At 39.8% G+C, this 20,888-nt stretch overlaps 1 protein-coding gene across 1 annotated transcript in view; it reads left to right on the top strand.

Moving 5' to 3' along the window:
• The window catches only part of PHKA2 (phosphorylase kinase regulatory subunit alpha 2), a 48,144-nt gene that overhangs the window by 8,672 nt on the left and 18,584 nt on the right, over positions 1-20,888 (top strand). Inside the window, exons 7-21 of the mRNA XM_042788579.1 lie at positions 2,431-2,529; positions 2,854-3,000; positions 3,231-3,284; positions 3,835-3,957; positions 5,983-6,078; positions 7,457-7,564; positions 8,269-8,347; positions 9,757-9,891; positions 11,839-11,948; positions 14,533-14,677; positions 15,127-15,205; positions 16,086-16,249; positions 16,903-17,076; positions 18,191-18,279; positions 19,421-19,554. Of these exons, the coding sequence (XP_042644513.1) occupies positions 2,431-2,529; positions 2,854-3,000; positions 3,231-3,284; positions 3,835-3,957; positions 5,983-6,078; positions 7,457-7,564; positions 8,269-8,347; positions 9,757-9,891; positions 11,839-11,948; positions 14,533-14,677; positions 15,127-15,205; positions 16,086-16,249; positions 16,903-17,076; positions 18,191-18,279; positions 19,421-19,554 (1,736 nt within the window). The remainder of the gene's footprint in view (positions 1-2,430; positions 2,530-2,853; positions 3,001-3,230; positions 3,285-3,834; positions 3,958-5,982; positions 6,079-7,456; positions 7,565-8,268; positions 8,348-9,756; positions 9,892-11,838; positions 11,949-14,532; positions 14,678-15,126; positions 15,206-16,085; positions 16,250-16,902; positions 17,077-18,190; positions 18,280-19,420; positions 19,555-20,888) is intronic.

Genomic DNA, 20,888 nt, shown 5'->3' with positions numbered 1-20,888 from the left:
AAGAATGACAGATTCATTGAGGCATGAATCTGATAGATTCAGTAAGGTGCAGTCTCATAAAGCGGCCTCTGGTTTTCTGTCCCTCTATCTTAATTCTCTAGCCCCAGTATTATATGTGATGTTTTCATGGTAAGATTAAATCATAGAATCGTGGAATGGCTTGGGTTGGAAGGGACCTTAAAGATCTCTATTCCAACCACCCTTCCATTAGACCAGGTTACTCAAAGCATCATCCAGCCTGGCCTTGAACACTTTCAGGGAGGGGGTAGCCACAGCTCCTCTGGGCGACCTGTTCTAGAGTCTCACCACCCTCACAGCAAAGAATTTCTTCCTTATATCTAAACTAAATCTCCCCTCTTTCAGCTTAAAACTGTTACCCCTTATCCTATCTCTGCACTCCCTGATGAAGAGCCCCTCCCCACCTTTCCTGTAGGCCCTCTTTAAGTACTGGAAGGCCGCTATAAGATCTCCCCGGAGCCTTCTCCAGGCTGAACAGCCCCAACCCTCTCAGCCTGTCCTCACAGGGGAGGTGCTCCAGACCCCTGATCATCTTCATGGCCTCCTTTGGACTCACTCCAACAGGTCCCTGTCTTTTTTATGCTGGGGGCCCCAGAGCCAGGTGCAGCACTGCAGGTGGGGTCTCATGGGAGCAGAGGAGAGGGGAGGAATACTGTCCCTCGTCCTGCTGGTCATGCTGCTTTTGATGCAGCCCAGGATATGGTTGGCTTTCTGGGTTGTGAGTGCACATTGCTGGCTCATCCACCGATACCCCCAAGTCCTTTTCGGCAAAGCTGCTCTCAATCCACTCATTGCCCAGCCTATATTTGTGCTTGGGATTGCCCCGACCCATGGGCAGGACCTTGCATTTGGCCTTGTTGAACTTCATGAGGTTTGCACAGGCCCACCTCTCAAGCCTGTCCAGTTCCCTCTGGATGTAAATTCTGGAAGGCAGTAGAATATCAGTCTAAGAAAGTATCCACAAGTAATTTAGAGAGGAAAATTAGTAAAGATATAACTAAAAGAAACTGGCTATTTCTGGTTCCTCCATAGCACAAGGTCACAGAGATACTAAATGAAGCTCAGAAGGTCATAAATGTAAATGTGTAATTCACAGCTATGTTTTTACATGGTGTCTGGGTGCCTGACAGAAGCCAAATATTATTAAGGTTGAAGGTGTAGTTGCATTTCAGCAGGATTTATTAGTTACCAAGATCTTGTGCTGCTGCAGGAGGGAGAAACTTCTGGTCTTGGCCACAGTTCAGTCAGATAGCTGTGGGGCAGGTGTTTGTGGGGGAGGTTACTTCTTAGGTGTCCAGTACAAATCTTTTGTGCTGAACAGCCTGATGCAGGTTGCTGTGGTCTCTACACAGCTCCTGGGTGCACTGGTGTCAGCATGATCTGTGGGGCTTGCTGCACAGCTTTGCTTCTCTGTGGCTCTGGGTTCAATAAAAGTGCTGTTTGGGGTGGGGACCACGAGGCACGCTGGAGGCCCTGCTGCAGAGAGCAGGATAAATGCTATTTTTTCAAATCTGATTCAGGAATTCTCCTTCTTAATATTTCTCTCCTGCATCTGCTTTGTGTGTCTCCCTGTGGCACCAGTATAGCATGGAGCATAGGCCTTTGAGTTGATCTTGGTGCCTTTTGTTCAACGTTTAGACTGCCCATAGCCCCAGCTGTCAGTTCCTCAATGGGGATTTTTGCTGCTACCAGGAACATCTGCTGCTCTGGCACTTGGCTAGAGAGAGACTCTGCAGAACCAGTAAACCCATGTTTATGATGGAAGAAGAAAAATACCCTTGCCTCTCTGCAGTGTGAATAAGGCAAGCTGCACTGTCAGAGGTTGACATTACCATGAAGATGCTGGACAAAAATGGGTACGGAGCAACATTCAGTGCTACCGTAACACTATGAATATGCGTTTCAGAGGAAAACTCTGCTAGCCTGACTCTGGCTTTGCAGTCCTTGCTTTCTTCCTGCCACATGCCCTGTGCGCTGCTGCATGCCCCGCTTCTGCAAAGCCAGGTTTTGTAGCCTGCTACGTTAAAGTAGGGAGTGCCCAAATGGGGTCAGTGCTTGGAGTGCTCATGTTGTCACTAGGCAAGTGCATTATGGCTAAGAGGTATGGGATGGGGTGATTCCCCTGCTGACATGGAGCATGATGTTGGCTGTGCAGAGAGCAGGCGTCTTGTTTTAATTCCCTTGGGAAGTGATAATATCCTGCTAGCAGAAAGACAGAAATATTTACTTTTTCTAAAATACTGCCAAGCTGCCCTTTAAAGATGAAAAAATGTGTCTGGAGTAAACTTCTGTTTTAGGTAATTTCCTTTGAGGATAAGCACAGGTGCTAGCGTGTATACTGGGCTTAAAAGGTATATAATTATTGTGGGTTGTTGTTTGTTTGTTTGTTTGTTTGTTTGTTTGTTTTTCAAGGCTGCTTTGGAAGCAATTGATGAACTAGATCTTTTTGGAGCTCATGGAGGACACAAATCAGTGATTCATGTTCTTCCTGATGAAGTAGAACACTGTCAGGTAAAAATTAAGTCTTCTGTTTCCTTTGCTAGGGGAAAACCCAACACCCTCTCCATTTTGTTTTTAAATGAAGTGTTAATTAACTGAACCAAGAGCTTAATGTAATAAGGATGGCTTCAGACTATGCTGTTCACCCTGTTTCTAGTAGATCATGTGAAAGTGAGTAGTGTGAAGCATGCTTGTTCTACCTCAGTTAAATATAATTATGTAGTGAGTTCTATGTCAGTTTGCTAATAGTATAGTCTATTCCATTTGCACCTGACATAGTCCTTTGATGTAGGTAAATTGTTTTACATCCCTCTCTTCTATTCATGTTTTCCTCAGTCTATTCTGTACTCCATGTTGCCAAGGGCATCCACGTCAAAGGAGATAGATGCTGGCCTTCTCTCTATTATTTCTTACCCAGCTTTTGCAGTGGAGGATCTAAACCTTGTTAATGTAACCAAGAGTGAAATCATATCCAAATTGCAGGTAAGGATTTCCTTTATTTTTATTTTTCAGAGGGAAAGAGAGGCAGAACCTCCCTTTCTTAACCAAAAATCCTAATTAAACAAGGGTTGCTGGACTTGTTTCATCTGTGCATGGGAGAGGGAGGGAAATCCCTGAGTGACACTTAAAACTGAGCACATACTTTCATGCTGATGTTAGTCTGTGAGAAGAACAGTATGTGAAATTTTCTATAATTTTGTTTGTTCTTACAGGGCCGCTATGGGTGCTGTCGCTTTCTCCGAGATGGTTACAAGACACCTAGAGAGGTACTTCTGATGTATATTTTCAGTAGGCATTAGGAAGAATTTTATCTCTTTTTTTATAGACATTTTTTGTCTCATTTACATGAAGGGCTGAAGTTCAGTATCACTGTTAAGACATCTTAGTGGATTTGGAGGTCATCCAGGTATCCACCCTAGAAACGACACACATCTGAAGGAGGCTAAGGTTTTGAAAACCAATTACTAAGGACAGAACTTAATCCATAATTCTGTAAGAAATGAACCCTTAGATATGCTTCTGGTGCCTAAGTGGAAGCAGTGTCTCTGAGGCATCCCAAAATGTCTTTGAACTGAGGCAGAGCCAAGATTATTTGGGCGACCCCTAGATTCTGAGACTGGGAAGGGTCAATTTATCTAGGGAATGATTAAATAAGTTTGAGACAAATGTGAAAAAGAAGTCAAGAGACTGTATGGAAACTATTTCTGGTGTTTTTATTGGTTTCTTGGTTTTAATTACTTGTCTGAAGTAGGCTGCCTCTGGAATATGAGTGGCTGATTTAGCACTGTGACTAAACGAATGTGATTGAATTTCTAGGATCCAAGCAGACTGCACTATGATCCTGCTGAGCTCAAGCTCTTTGAGAATATTGAATGCGAGTGGCCAGTATTCTGGACATACTTCCTAATTGATGGAGTATTTAATGAGGATAAAATACAGGTGAGGAAAGGAGAATTTACTTTAAATGAAAATGCAAAACCATTTACCCACAGTATTTTGTAGCTTTGCTCCATGTTTATTTTGGGAATCAGTTGGATGCCCCATCAGTGGCATGGGAGTATTCTTCAACCAATCTCATTTTCCTGGAGAGTTCATGACATGGTAGAGGCTGCAGTGTTGTGCACACAGGGCCCTCACTGTCCTGTCTTTACCAGGTTGAGTGGCTCTCTTAGCTGGTGTGGTCAAACTGGGCTGAACAGGGTTTATTTGCCTGGTTCTGTCATATCACCAACCTCGATGCCCCTTTTCCAGTTACTTCAGGATGAGACCAGCTTCTTTTTACCCCCGACCTCTGTGGCTTGGCTGCTAAGAACAAGATTCATAGTACTTTCAGTCCTTTTGTACATTCAGAGAAATTTGGAGTTGGATTATGAGGAGCCATTTCATTTTCACTAAATTACTTCATGCCTTTACCACGTCAAGCATCACAGTGGTCAGGGGAGCTAAACTGATTGTAGCCTTCCAAAGGTTATAGTGGCACCTGGAAAGTATTGGTGAATTAAAGAGCAACAAGTAGCCAGGATTAAATGTGTTCATACTAGGACTTCTGCAGATTGATGTCTTGCAGAAATTTAAAAATACATGTGATTTAAAATCACCTGGTATGCAGAGGGAAAGGAGATTGCTAAACATAAGCCCTTAAAAAGTAGAATGGTATCAGAAACAAAACAGAGAATTTTAGACCAAAAAGTTTTATTTCTATACCAGATGTTGTAAATCAGATGCAATACTGACACTAGAAATGTAAGTTGCTTTCCTGAACACAGTAAAATTAGTCTGGTGGAGAGAGAAACAGCATTATTTCATGAGAGGAAAAATCAGAAAGTTTACTGAAACTTTGGTCATGTCAATAAAATACCACTTCACAAAACAGTCTCTAGAATTTATTTGGATTATCTGGGATGATATGTACCTGGTTGCCTTTATGGTGTGCAGACAAGCTGTGCTAGGGCATGGTCAGACTGGGCAATTGCTCCCAGTTCCCACCATTTAAACAGCAGAATGAGTGACTGAGATGCTCAAGTGAGTGTCTAGTCTTCCCCAATTACTGCTGCAAACAAGTGGTTGCAATGGCAGCAATTGTTAGAAAAATAAACACCCCAGGGACTCAAAAAGAGTGTGGAAGGACAGGATACTGAAAATATCAGTGTACCATAATATGGACCTGTGGGTACCTTACTTTGCATGTTCCAATGTATTCAGAAAGGGAAATAGAATTTCAGAGGCAGGTGCTGGTAGTGCTTGAAAACAGCTTTCCTGTAAGTAAAAGCTTGCAGTGGGATAGTGAAGAAATGGAACAAAAACAGGGATCTGGTAAAATGAATATTAAATGTTCCTTATTTTGTATCAGTCTAATATTCCTGTTCATATTACGTTGTCTAACAACACAAGAACAAGAAGATTTTCTGTTCAATTAACTTAGATACTTTTAAACAGTTTAAATATATTGTAAGTTTTCCATTGGGCAAGTTTTTAAGCAAATCAGTTAAGAGAAACTGATTTCTCAGTCCTTCAAAGCAGAATTCAGAAAGTCATAGACAAATGTGCATGGTAGAAGGCTAACAATTTGTACATCTTACACTTTTATGGATATTGGCAGTCCTGACATTCATGTCACTGCATTGTCATCTGTTGCAAATGGCATGTAGGATTTGTTCCAGTGACTTCTTGATGGGAATACGTTAGAAATTTTGTACTGCAGTGGTATGTTACAGATTAAAGATGCATGTTCATGTTTTTGAGGCTGGTAATATTGAGATACTGGAGCAATCTCTGAGAATTTCAACCCTGATCTTCCATCAGCAAGTCATAATTCCCCCCCTCTTTTTTTTTTTTTTTTTTTTTTTTTTTTAAATGATCTTTCATCACAAAAGTACTGTTGGAAAGTACTAAAACTTTAACTTTACTGTTTCAATTTTGCTGGCTGTAATGTGAATTCTCACTCTCTTTTAAAAATATTTCCAGGTACAAGAGTATAGAGAGGCTCTGGAAGGAATACTTATTAGAGAGAAGAATGGAATAGTGCTAATGCCTGAACTGTATGCGGTCCCTCCAGAAAAGGTACTGTGAAACTGCAGCATCCTCTTCAGTATAGATATCAAGATGAATGTCGATTTTTATAGTTTTCCTGTAGCTGATAAATATAAACCAGCAATAATAAAAGACTATTGCACATTATTTATAAACTAAGAAGCCTCTCACAGCTCCCACTGAGAAATGGTAAACTTTAGGCTTCCAAATGGTCATATTTTTCACTTTGGAATCTGGGTGTCTGCAGAAATACTAGAGCGGGTCTAAAGGTTTAAATCCGTACAGCAAGACAGATATTTAAGAAGTGCTGATGCTGACTTAGGAACTGAAGCTCAAAGAAGAAATAAAGCATAGACTGTCCTGCCTGTCTAGTCTATTGATTGCTCTTTCTTTTCCAGAGCTTGTATGTGAGAGAGAAACAGGTTTCAGATAGATTAGGTTTTGGGCTGGGGGTTTTGTTTTGGTGTTTTGTTTTGTTTGTTTTTTTTTTTAAGTTTCCCCCCAACTTTGCTGTTACTGTTTACCTGATTCTCCTGTTGTGGCAACGAAATTCAGATGAGGTTATGTGCTCTTCCATGCTATTTGCCTTTGCATCCCTCCCTGCCAACTTTTTCTCCCGCTCCAGACTTCTCAGTCCTCACTCACTAAGGGTGTGGAGCCTCCTGGGTTGGTCTGAGTTTGGGCAGGGAGTGTCGACAGCTGATGTCTTGCCCGCAGATCTGAGGTGGAAACTGTGAATTACCTTCCCAGTGGGAACAAGCGTGTAAGAGTTCAGAGCCTTCTTGTGAATTTTGATATGATGATGATGATCTGATGAACATGCCAAATAAACAATGTAGATTTTGCCTGTCATATCTGGGAGGGATTTTCCCCACCCTCAATAGATCTGTATACTGCTGCAAAACCAAGGCAGTTTTTCTAAATAAATAAGAGTCTGCTCTTAATTTTTCCATTGACCATTCTTGCTAACACAGGAGAGGTAGAATAGCTTTCGTTTTTGGAAAGCGCCTTTACTTCAGGAAGCTAGGTAGATATTGGTGAGGTGAAGTTCAAGTGTCATCTTGCAAGGGGTTGGAAAGCAGGCACACAATTACCTACAAGCTGCCCAGAGGGAAGGCAGCAAAGGCATGGTGAGAAGAAAGGGGAAGTGCTAACACTAAAGCTGTAACTTCATGCAGAGTCCCCATTCAACCTCCGGCTTTGAAGGGTGGGGCAGTGTACAAAAAGGTAGCATAGTTCTTGTCCCAGAAAACATGTAGCCTTAAAAGTAAAATCAAGGGATCTTGATGTCAGTAATAATGGCAGGTTAGAAAATGTAGATGATAAACCATATTTTTTTCAAATACTTCCATGTTATTGATTGTTCTCACAACTTTAGGGTAATTTTTCCTTATGTATTTGTTTTCAGGTGGATGAGGAGTATGAAAATCCTCACTCAGTGGATCGTGTCTCGGTGGGAAAGTTGCCTCATCTTTGGGGCCAGTCATTGTATGTCCTTAGCTGCCTATTAGCAGAGGTAATTGTTTCTTTTAGAGTAGGTCAGATTATATTTAATTTTGTTTTGGGATGGCTTAGGCTTTAAGTACAGTTTGGTTGACAGGTTTTTCCAGTAGAAACATGTACATGAGCCATGGAGGGATAACTCTGAGCTTTCAAGAGTTTTTTGTTTTTTTTTTTTTTTAATATATAGATATGTGATTCCCTGTTTCTAATCAAGCTGAATAAGTTGTCAGATGGCCTAGATATATGGTTAGGCTAGAGAAATACACCCAGGTTGATTTGACTGTCCCAGAGCTAGGATTATGCACTGGATTAGCTTCACTAGGCTATGTCTTACTCTGTGGCATAAGATGCCTATGTAGGTGGCCTGTGTTAGCCATGAACCCATTAAAGGAATCACTGAATATCTCTCTGGAGCTACAGAAAAAATCAGTGGCCTGGCAAAATTGTGTCACTTGTTGCAGCTCTAAAACAGTAAATCTGAAAATGCAAATTGTGTCAGTTGTCATAACCATTTTCTTGTTCTAAAAAATTTAGCAGCCATTGTTTTTATTGAATTGTACTATATATAGTGGATGGGGTAGATAAATCAGGCTTTAAGTCCTGCTCTCCTGATAAAATATGAAAATTGTTTAAGATTTCTTCTAGATGTCATCAGAAGCCTTTTAGTTAATTTTTGTTTGTTTTCTTTCTTTTTTCTTTCTTTTGCATTTATTCTAGGGATTTCTTGCTGCAGGTGAAATTGATCCCTTAAACAGGAGATTTTCCACTGGATTTAAACCTGATGTTGTGGTACAAGGTGAGGGAGTTTTTTGAACATTCTGGGTGAATTGAATCATGTGATAGCAAAGCCCCTATGTACTGGAGAGAAGAAAGACATGTTGAAAAATAATGTGGATTTTTGAGTGGGATGTAGATGATTTGATGATACTGTGAGGAGAAAGGAGTTGTTTGCCTAGGTGCCTTTTTCCAGGAGGGAAGATCGGGTTTAACAGAATTATTTAAAAATATTTGTTAAAATTTTAAGTCTTGTCAGGGACTGGAGAGTGGCAAACTTAATCTTGTAGTGAAAAGGAGTATCTTGATGGATTCTAGCAAGAAAGAGTGGGACTGACGAGATGGGTCAGGTTAATTACATTCTGTAGAGCACCTTTTCAGAAGAACCAGAGAGCAGCAAGTAGGGTGGATCTCTCTACACAGAGATGAGGCAGCCAGACTTACAGCTATCTTTTGGCTGCTGCAGGGAGTGGCTGCTTTAGTCGTGCAGGAACAGCCAAAACCAGAAAATTAAGTAGGGAGCAAACACCAGCTGATCAGGGCTTAAAGGCTTTCCAGGGGCCGGTATTGCTCTGGAAAAGCAAGAAGCTTGTTTATCAGCAGCTGCCTTTGTCAATGACACTGTGACCTGGGCAGGTGCTTGTTTACCCCCTGTTGTCTCAGGGGGGTGGTGTTTTGTTATTTTGAAGTGCTTAATTTCTAGTAGAGAAGGGCTTGCTTATTTTTAGCATTCTTTGTGAAATATCCATAATGCAAAGAAGAATACTGAAAGATTAGTCCCAAACCAATAAGCCACCTAACATGGGCAAAACCTCAAGCAGGACAAGAGGTAGGATCAGGGCCTGGATTGTAAATTTCTCTGATTTGGGACCTTTTTTTTCCATACCTCTGCCATTTTATGGCCTCTGTAATGTTTATTGCTATACAAGTACTAGCACCTGTTCTGATTTACTTGGCTGTTTTGTTATAGTGTGCTGTATTAAAACAACAAAGATTTTCAAGTCGTTTCCCCTTGTTTTATGGGGGAAAAGCCCTGTCTGCTAAAACAGACTGCATGATCCAAACTAGTATTACTGAAAGAAACCAGAAGAAACTGATAAAGCCCCAAAGAACCTGGTCTAACCTCAGAGCTGACACTGCTTTTTGAGCAGGAGGCTGGAGTAGAGGCCTTGTGAGGACACTTCCATCCTGAATTACCCTGCTGTCCAGCGTGGACAAGAATGGCAAGACACGTTGAGAAGCAGAGCACCAAAATCTGCCTGACAGCCTCTTGCAATCCCTTTTGATCTCACGGGCTCATAAGTTAAGAAAGAAGTGAGACCTTTGTGCCTTTTCAGTCAACTAAATGCATTAGTTGAGAGGTTACAGCAGAGACAGTTAAAAAGAGTAGAACAGTGATTCTTACTAGTGTTTTTGTCTTCTGTTATGTAGTAACTGTTTTAGCAGAATCTAATCAAATTAAGAATCTCTTGCAAGACCATGGAATTAATGTTCAGAGCATTGCTGATATCCATCCGCTCAGAGTGCAGCCAGCTCGCATCCTGAGTAACCTCTACACCATGCTGGGTAGGTATCTGAACATGGAAGACTCTCTCTACTGCTGTACAAGGTATATTTTAAGGGTAGAGTTTTGGTTTTCATTTTTCTTGCTTCACGTGGTCCCAATTTCTTTGATTCGATTTATTTTATTTAAATCAATTTCTTTGATTAAAAAAAATGCATTTGTGCAAAGAACCTTAACAAAGTTAAGACTTCTGTCTTAAATAAGGGACTCCAACAGGAAAAAAAAAAATGCCTCCTTAGAAAAAGTGGCCAAAATGCAAGTTTCCCTGTGCCCTTGGAGTTAGTCAAGAACTGACTTTTTTTGTCCTCCGGGAACTACTTCCACAGAGGAACTGGCTTTAGAAAAAATTGCTGGAAAAACACACTAAAAAAACATTTGTTTTTCCTTTCAGAAGTGAGAGTACTTCTTTTTAAGTCTGGAAACTGAGGAATGTAGTTGCCATTCTACAAGCAGACAGCCTGGGAATTTTTCTGCTCCAAATCAGAGAAGCAGTGCTGTTCTCAGAGAATCTTTGGGCTGTCGTGTTCTTGCTAATGTTCCTTCCAATCCTGAGCTGAGTTGAACTGCTGAAGCTCTCTGTCTCTGTTGCAAACCCAGAAGCTGTTAGGGCTTTACTAACCACAGGGCTTTCAACACATTCCAGTTCTTCATCAGTGGCCCTAGAGGTCTGTTTTCCCCAGAGCCTGGCAGTTGGTTTGAATAAATGCCGCAAAACTCGTGACTGGTTCTACTTGTTGAAAATCTTTTGGTAACCGTCTTTTTTGATAATCCTTGCTGGAATGAATAAGGTCTTGGTGGAAAATTTGTAACATGTATTCCAAATTTAACTTAGTTTTACTACTTCAAGTGTGGCAGCAACTCATGACTCAAAAAGTAAAGTGGAGGTGGGGTCAGTCAGCACTGATAGATTCCTTTACAGCATGGACAATGGGAGCTGTACTGTGCCTTTTCTGTCAGTCTGGAGCATGTTCCCATGGCAATTTGGCTACAGATAATGCTGCGGGAGAGTATGAGACTGTTCATGGGGTGGGTGGGTTTTTTTGTTGTTGTTGTGGCATTTTTTGTTGCTTTTTATGTTTGTTTGTTTGTTTTAACAGGAATTTTTGTGGAAGCATCCAAAGTAATAGGGCCTTCAAATAAGTCTTAGAAAGTGTGCCCTTTACATGGAGAAGGGAAATTGCATGTGCTGCTTTTGGGAAATATCCTCTTTATCACAAAGAACTTTTAACAAATGAAACTGTCTTTTTGGAAGCTTACATTTATTTCATAAGAATTCATAATAGCTTTCTTTCACTAGTAGGGGGGGTGAGCAGGATGATTTGACACATTTGTGTATTGTTTTTAACAGTGACTTCTTTGGGAATGTTCACAGTGGTATTTTTTCAGGCGCATAGTTGTTTGGCTCATATTCCATGTCAGACAGATTCCAGTCAGCTCCTGGCTGCTGGAGCAAAAGGTGCAGTGCAGATCATTTGCTAATAAGCTCTACTGAGAAGACTGGAGCTTATTAGCCTGATGAAAAGAATGAAAATCTGTGTTTGGATGTGGTTTGTATTTGGATTTAGCCTTCTCTGGGCAAGAATTTTTAAGGTTTTACAGTGAAAGCACTGCAATTTCTGTTGCATGTTGATGACCCTGTTTTTGAAAGGGCATACATCCTGTCCTTCTTGGTGGGAAAGCTTTGGGTACTAAGCAATGACTAATTAAGAGACCTGATCCCATGGTCAGTGAAGCCAAAATTTTTCTTTTTAGTCATGCCTTTGAAGGACTCTAGCTATTATATTGATGGTTGCTACAAAATGAACCAGTCTATAGTATCTCACTTTATTATCTGTCTTCTGCCTTGCTGATATCATTGAAGCAGATCTCCTAATCTAAAATGATTGTTGTGGAAAATCACACAGGAAATGTTAGGGGAGACTTTTTTGTTTTTTCTCTTTTCTTTACAGGCCGGAACAAGAACATGAAATTAAGTGGACGGCCACACCGACATATTGGAGTGTTAGGCACCTCCAAGCTGTACGTGATAAGAAATCAAATATTTGCTTTTACCCCTCAGGTGAGGATGTAAAACTAGCAGGGAAATCACTGCTTACTTAATGGCTAATCATTAGTGAAGCGCTTTGCTTTTATGTGCTGTCTCTCTACTTGAGGCAGAACAGGGCTGATAAAGCAGATGTGCTTTGCTTTGTGGGGTTTTTAAAAGCGTTGGATGATCACCATGGTAAGAATGTTGATAAATCTCTTCTGTCATACAGAGTCTGGCTTTTTGGGATTCTGGTTTAGGAGAACGCAGCAAATCAATAATACTAAGTTGTTACTGATCTCTGCCCGAACCAACATTCTAGCTAATGAAATAGTTTCTGCAGAAATAGTTCACTTAATATATTGTCCTACTGATTGCTTTGATGAAAAAGGTAGTTTCACATAAGCATGCCAAGGACTGTAACCCCCAGGGACTAAGGTGTAATCTTTTCATGATACTGTTGAAAGGGTTGATAGTGCTGAGAAAGGGATGTTCTGTCTTTGTTTTTTATTTAGTGCCTTTTTCAATGTAGCTAGAAGTTCGGATCCTCCCAGAATGATGGCTCTTATTTATACATTTAATGAAATATGACACACGTTTCTGTAGAATTACTCTACCTACTATAAACATGTGCAACTAGAGCAGGATAGAGAATGCTCATACCCTCCTAAATATATGTTTGACTAGTGTAGTCTTTCAATTCCAGTGGATGACATTCAGTGGACTCCGTAGATGGCTTCTGCAGTGCTTCGTAATGTCTAAACAATATCAGATTTACTGCAAAAATTGTGGATTCCTTCCCATTCTTCCCCATGTCATTTGATCACAAGCAGCTTTGTATCAGATTATTTGTTGTGTTGTTCCCCACACCACTTTTCACTTTTGCAAATTAGGGAAAAATTTCTTAGAGGTGTGATTTTATTTTTTTTCTAAATGTCTCTGTCCACATCTTACTATGTAAGTAGGACCCAATATTCCAGCTGAAATCTTGCCATGTATCAAGTATGTATTAATATATTCCAAAATGGCATTTATCTTTGCGTTAGCAACACACTGACAGTTCCTACTTATTCTGTGTTTGACTAAAACCTCCGTAAAACTTTCTGTTGTACTTTGTAGCCCGATATTTCCCTCTGCCTTTTTTTTGAGGGGGGTGGAATTAATGTTTAATTTCACCTTTCTAATGTTAGCAATTAACTCATGTGTGTTGATCTTGACTAATGTCCACAGATTTTGTGATTTTGTAGTTTGTATTTCATCCTGTTCTCCAATGAGAACATTGATTAAGTGTGGGGCAAAGGCTGACCCCATTTAGATAACCTTTCATTCTGAAAAGAAACGTTAATAGCTACCTTTTGAGAACAATTTTTCAAGCAGTTCTGCCTCCTGAGATGTTTTTTCTTCAGCTCACTAGTGTGAAAATTTGCAGAAGTTTAGAGAAGGCAGCCACTTTCTTGTACCTATCTCCTAGCTGCTCCCAAAGAAGGAAATTGGACTCCTTTGCTGAGATTGATTTTTAATATGACTGGTTGGCCATCTTGCTTTATGATTTTTTAATTATCTTGGCAGTCTCAAATTGGCTTTGTTTTCCTGTGCTTTCAGGCACTGAATTTGGCTTGACTGTCTATGTTACCCTGGTTCTTCCTTTTTAAAGACAGGCAGTGTGTTTGCTTCTCTCTGGGTTTCTGGGACTTGTTCTTGAATTATCAAAACTAATTGCGGGTGGCTCAGGGATTGTTTTGGCTAGTTCTGTGAATTAATTTCTTTGGACTTTGCCAGCTTGAATTTCTGTGCTCTTTGACCTTTTCTTCCCATACTCAGACTGGACTCCGATTGCTTTGTTAAAAGTAATATTACAGGTCATAATTTGCTACTTTTCTTTTGTCAGTTAAAAAAAAAAAAAAGCTTCGACTTGCCTGTATCCTCTCTTCCTACCGCCTTTCTTTCTTTATTAACAGACCTACAGTTTCTGTGTTTTCCTATTACTTTTGATGCATTTAGAGTATGTTTTCTCTTTGACTACTATGTGTCTTACTAATTGATGTTTATTTTACATCCCAGCCTCCTTTTTCCACCATTCCCCAAGGCTTAGGTGCTTCCTTAAGTTTTGTTGTAGCTGCTTTGATATACTTTCCATTGTTTGTCCAGCCTTTTTTTCCACAGTAATTGCCAGCTTTTCTGAATTCTGCTTGACTTTCAGATTGTTCCCAAGAGACATACAGTTATTAGTTCCCAGTCCCCAGCGTGCACTTGAGCCTATTTATTGGTTTTGTTGTTATTGTTAGTTATTTCTTTCACATTTAGAGTACTTCTGTCTTCAGATCATAGGTTACTGTAGTTCATCATTGGGAAGATTCTACTTCATGGGTGTGGTTGTCTGCTTTTTATTTGTATGACTGACTTCTTTCATGGTCAGCTTACAAGTGTAAGAAAATGGAGTCTGCACAAGCATGGGTTTCTTTTTCACAGCCTTAGGCCTTGTTAGGTTAATTCATGCAGTTTGTGTTGTGGTCAAGAATAGCTCGTATGGCTTTTGTAAATGATTTAAGGGAAGAAATGGAAAAAATTAAGGAGAGCGCTGACAACTACTCATATGCCATATTTCTCTGTTCTCTAGTTTACTGACCAGCATCACTTCTATCTGGCTCTAGACAATCAGATGATTGTGGAGATGCTCAAGACAGAGCTGGCTTACCTGACGTCTTGTTGGAGGATGACAGGGAGACCAACGCTGACATTTCCCATCACCCACACAATGCTTGGTAAACTTCATTTTCTCTCTATCAAGCAGAGTAGATCACTGCAGAGGAGTAGGATGGAAGTCAGTTTGGGAGGAGACAGGTGATCTGACTGTTTCAACATCAGAAGTACAGTTTAACTTTCTCAAGTATATGCTAAATTTAGATGACATGGTAATATTTCATGCTGGTTTTACTCCCCCCTTTATATTCTTGCATCTCCCCATCATATGCATACTATTTCCGTCTGAAGAAATTTGATAGAAGTCCCTTTGGAACTTGTCTTGAGAGGATTAGTTTTTGTTTGCTTGTTTGGGGTTTTTTGAATAAGCTAGTCTTGATAGCTATTGTGGGTTCTGTTTTAAATTTATCTGGTTTACTTTTGTAGAGAACACTCAGTAATACAGTTTATTTGGACATGATAATTTAAGAACATATTGGTAAGCGTCAACTCTTCTATTATTCTTTTTCAGTTGATGATGGTACTGACATTCATCCAGCAGTTCTTGCCACCATAAGAAAATTAGAGGATGGTTATTTTGGAGGTGCAAGGTAATGTCAGAACCCTCAAATGGGTCTCTCCATGATTTTTCAATGAAATCCTATACAGGCCTCACTTTTGAACTTATGACAGTGCACACACCTTTTTCTGGAACTCTGCAGAGAGAGAAGTTTCAGCTTTAATTATTATGTGGCAGTCAGGTGGTAGCTGGACCTCAGATGCAACGTGAAGGATCTGTCTCCTAAGAGGTGTACTGTTTCTGACTGCCACTGATGAATAAGGAAAAACAAACGCCAGACCTCTGGAAATACAAAAACCTGGTCTTGGCTAGGCTTCTGTTTTTAAGAAGTAATTATCTTTCATAGTTATTGGACATGTTTTAAACATTAATTATGTGTAGTACTTGTAAACTTATGTTTTCCATTCATCTACACATAAAAGCAATTTAGTATGGTGCTGCAGTACCTCCTTATTCTCTTTCTGTTTGCCCACTCTCAATCAGTATCTAGCTGACAATCAGATGAGCTTTCTGATTTTTAGCAGCAGTGCAGTTCTGTGAAAAGATAGTGCTCTTCATGGGAACTTCTCAGCCCCAGTTTCTCATCCATTATCCTTGAAGTTTAGTCTTTGTTTAGGGTCTCTCTTCATATAAACATACAGCACCCTACATAATTAGGCTCTGAGTTAGGCCTGTAGGTGTTACCATAACACAGTTAAGTTCAGTTAGAGCAGTAAGTACCCAGCTCGATTGATAGACAACTATTGTTTTGCATTTGTTTTTCTTAGTGTCAGTATCTGCTGCTTTGTGGTTGCCAAAGGTGGATTTAACAGTAGGTCTCATAAATTTGGAGTTGTTGAAAGCTCAGTGAGAATTAATCAGAAGCAAAATGGTGGATGTTAATGCTCTTTGGCATGCATTCCTCTTTGCAGGGTGAAGATAGGCAAGCTATCAGAATTTCTTACCACATCTTTTCATACGTATCTGAGCTTCCTGGATCCCGACTGTGATGTAAAACTGTTTGACAACCCTAGTGAAGGCCGCAATAGTCCTGACAGTGAATATGGAAGCTATCCAGCAGACTTCTATGAAAGAGGTACTGGGTTTTCGCTTCGCATTTTTTCTCTGTCAAGTTCTATCAGCAGAGCCTGGATTTATCTACAATGCAGTCTATTTTGTGTGCAGTTGCTAGTCATTCAGGTTTCTCACGCATCAATTTGAGGACCGTACCTGCATGATTTAATTTGGAGAAAGAATTTGTGCATATTGTTCCTATGTTCATAGTATGGCATTGATCAGTAAGTACTGCAGTAAAGCAGAGTCTGAAGAGTCAGTAGATGGGGATGTGTGTGCAAGAGGCTGGAGGGAGGAAGACACTGTGAGGAGTCACAGACGAGCATGTGTGGAAATGCTGATAGAATCATAGAATCGTTGAGGTTGGAAAAGACCTCTAAGATTATCAAGTGCAACCATGATCTGTGGGCTACCAGCACAACAAAATCGCTCTTCCTTCCTTTTAAAGGGAAAAACAACTTCTTAATGTAACTGTTTTCTAAGTGTCAAAAATGGATTATTTTTTTTTCTTTCAAATTTGTTGAACTTAAAAATCTCTTGCTTATGATACTCTTCCATTTTTGTGTACCCTTCTATATAAGCAAGAATAGAATGGTATGTTTGAAAAAGAAAGCACCGATAAATCATGATTTTTACCTTCATTAAACCTTTTTTTTTTTATGTATGTCAAACTAGAAAGCCAGGATGAGCTGGATCAATATATAAATGATGTCCTGCAGAGTACAGCACTGAGGTCATACCTGCCTCCAACTTCAAAGACTGCAAATCAACCACCTTTGTTCAGTGCAAACCATTCCACAAAAGAGATACTGTCAATAATGGCCAAGACAAAGGGCTTGGAGGTTCCAGGTATTTCTCCCTATTATTTATTTAGTGATAGTATTAGAAAAGCTGTTTTAGGTGCTACAAGGGATAAGTTCAAGTATTTAAAAACTCTGCCATTTAAAAAGAAGTAGTGGCATGAGTATGTTGTACTTACCAAGAAGTGAGAAGGCATCTGAAGCCGTTACTGTGGTGTTCCCACAGTGTCCCATGCCTTGGTGTATACATAAATAACCTCTTATGAAATGTAACATTTAATCAATGTTATGGTAACTGCTACAGCTTCTCACTTGGGTAGAATTTTAGCCCCTAAGTCAGTGAATTCCTTTTTTGTCTTTGTTTATAGAAAATATTTCTTATTTTAATAAGCTTGTGGTGGAATCAAATGTTTGAATGCCAGTAAAATATAAGTATGCGCATGTACTTTCTAAATTTGTAAGAACAAATGGAGTAGAGAGGGAGGATGGTATTCCTAATTACACTACATTTCTAATAGACTGATTGGAGGATTTACACTAAAATAATGCTTTGACTCAATTTGTAAATAGATTCTGACGCATGCATAGTTTTATATGTGGGTATGTAGTACTCAATGCCCTGGTTAAGGGAAGGCTTCCCTTAACTTCAGTGTAAATTAATAACTTCCAAGATTTTTTTGTTAATCTCTTCTCCCATCTTTCACATGCCACGTCATCTGATCCTCTATTGAATTCAACATATGAAGTTAACGGAGGATCAGCCTGCATTTACCATTACCATTTTAACGATTATATCTTACCAGTTAGACCATTTTCTCTACATACTTCCTGTTAAAATGTTTAAAACACTTAGCAGGGTCAGGTCATTGGGCTGTTCGTTTTCTGAGGCATGAACTGTCATAAGGGGTATCAGTTGAGCATGTAGTGCCTGAGCCTTTGACATATTGATCTCAGAAGCTCTTGCAGCAATCCTGCAAGGAGATAAGGTTCAGAATGTGAGTTTGTCTCTGAGTTCCATGCAGAGCATCTCAGAAGTGTTCACTCTATATTTTGATTCTTGGAGATGTTTCTGTTGTTTTTGCCTAGTGCAGTTGCTTCACATAGGTGTTTTCATGTTACTGAAATGGACTTTTTTTTCTGTTTTCTGGTGGCTTTGCTTTCAGCTATGTCTATGTCTCTTCCCACTAAAGTTCTGAACACGCACCGGAAGTCTCTGAATCTTGTTGATAATCCCCATTTCTTTGAGACAAAGGTAAACTGTGGGAATTTTTATGTTCTTTGTGGTTTTAGGACACAATACTGTGGCCTTTCCTGTGTTTCCCAGCCAAACCCTATGCTAGTTCTTATTTTCCTTCACAGACAAACCATTCTGCCTGAGGCACCAGATAGCTACTCCCTTGTTTTGGAATTTATTTCATGGCTGGGTGAAGGTTTTTTGGCTCAGTAGACATTATCAAGTGGAAACATTTTAATTGTGTGTGCAAAACAGAAAATAATATAACAGGTGCTTAATTTTAAAGGCCAAAGGTTAAGTCATCTTCTTCAGTTCTAACTGAACACACAAAGGGAAGGATGGGATGTTCATGGCCTTTAGAGATGTTCTCCAAGAAATGCTACTTACAGTAATGTCTGGGCAGGAGGGGAGTGTGTGAAAGGACAGGTGTCTTTAAGGCACCAGCCAAATCCCACTACAAGGCATGAAGAAGGGGTTGTGCTGGGCACTTTTTTTGTTTTAGTATGTGTGACCAGCTGCTGAGAAAGGTTGCAGGGGGTTGTATCCAGCCTCCTGAAGGATTTTGCTCTACAGGCTCTGTTTGTGGAAATGGTATTTTAGGACCATATAAATTGCTGAATAGCTTACTAAACAAAACTTTTCTTCATCCAAGAACTCATCACAGGGTTGCATCTTCTGGTTAGTTAACATGTTAGTTTCATAAGATTGGCAAATTTATGATGGCAACATCTGCATTCATAAAGCGTCACATATACAGGTTAGAGATGTAACTCGAAAAGCTCTAAATTATTTCAACAAAAAATGGTAATATCCTTCTGCTTTTCTCTTTACAAGTAACAGCAAATGACAGGAAAAGCATGCAAATATTTTGTTTTCCTTTTCTGACAAAATACTTCTTTGTTTTGTCCAAAAAAATGGCTTTGCTTGTTGATTGAACCAAAACTAGAAACAATGTTCCATTCTGGGTGTTGTGTTTCCTGGGATGAGTCCCCTTTTCAAGTCTACAGTAGTCTGGCAAGAACTATGTGATGTGCCTGTATTTCAAGTGCAGAGTTATGTTGCAGTTCTGTGTTATTGTTTAATGGGAAATTAAGGTTTGAATTATCTGCTATTTTTTTCAAGATAATTTCTTTGATTTTTCATCCATCTCTGTTACCAGGACCGTGAAAATGTTTTGCACTTGCCTAAAGATGCTCATGGTGATTTGGATTGCAGGAAGCTTGTTGAGCAGCTGAAGCAATGTCCAACGCTCCATGATCAAGCAGATATCTTATATATCTTGCATATACTAAAGTGAGTTGTCTGAGTATAAACTTCAGCATCTTTAAGTTTGGTCACAACTGTCTGATTATTCTTGTGCAAAAGCTTTCCACTGTTCAGGGTTGTGTTTTGAGGGGAGACGTTAAAATATTTTGTGCTTTAACAAGCATATTTTCAGTTAGCTTGATTACATAAATAGTTTGGATACAAAAAAATGCTTGTGCAAATTTCAGAGTTGATTGGCACATAGTTGCAAATACACACAGTCTCCAAGGCTCACAAGTGAAATGCACAAATCCTTTCCATGAATGAGAATACATCTTGCTGTATTTGTGGCACTCTGTTAATAAAGCTCAGAAGGATTTGGTGTGATTTTTATACACGAGAACGCAAGTGGAGGGAAACTTGATTTTGTCATTTTCTAACTAAAGGCAAAATGCAATTTTAATGAGTAGTCACCATTTTCCCTCTAATACATCTGCATGTTTAAGTGCACCACTGGCTAAAACTCGGTGCTCTTCAAAACATTCTTGGAAACAGGCTAACCCCAGCTGCTGGGATTAGTAAACAGCTGCTATTAAATAGGTTTGATGGGAAAAAAATGCAAATACAAACCAATGGAATCATCTTCTGGAGTGCATTTATTGGGCTTTTTTTGCTGTGCAGGATAATATTGCTGAAGCCTGTCAGGAAGTTATCTTTGGGTGCAAAGACAAGCATGTGTTAATCACTGATAGTCTTCCTTACTGCTTCAAAGATTAAATTTTTGTTTATTTTAGTCTTTCTCCTGTGAGGACCTATTCTTTGGTCTTGATTTCCCAAGCAAAATGTTTAGCAGCTTTTCAAAGTGCAAAGGAAATCCTGAAAAATGTATAATTTTGTTGTTTAACAACATGAAACACACTTAATTTCCTGTTCTGGACTTGTTTCACTGTGGAAGTCATGGAAACATAGAATCGTTTAGATTGGAAAAGACCTTTAAGATCATTGAGTCCAACCGTTAACCCAACACTGCCAGGTCCACCACTAAACCATGTCTCCAAGTGCCACATCTACACGTCTTTTAAATACCTCCAGGGATGGTGACTCAACCACTTCCCTGGGCAGCTGGTTCCAGTGCTTGACAACCTTTTTGGTGAAGAAATTTTTCCTAATATCCAATCTAAACCTCCCTTAATGGAACTTGAGGCTGTTTCATCTTATCTTACCACATGCTACTTGGGAGAAGAGACTGACACTCACGTCGCTACAGCCTCCTTTCAGGGAGTTGTTCAGAGCCATAAGGTCTCCCCTCAGCCTCCTTTTCTCCAGGCTAAACAGCCCCAGTTCCCTCAGCCACTCCCCATAAGATTTGTGCTACAAACCCT

This window comes from Tyto alba, unplaced genomic scaffold, assembly GCF_018691265.1.
Source record: "Tyto alba isolate M040663 unplaced genomic scaffold, T.alba_DEE_v4.0 Super-Scaffold_14, whole genome shotgun sequence".
Classification (NCBI taxonomy): domain Eukaryota; kingdom Metazoa; phylum Chordata; class Aves; order Strigiformes; family Tytonidae; genus Tyto; species Tyto alba.
The sequence above is the reverse complement of the archived record's forward strand: the minus strand, read 5'-3'. Positions and strand labels throughout refer to the sequence as shown.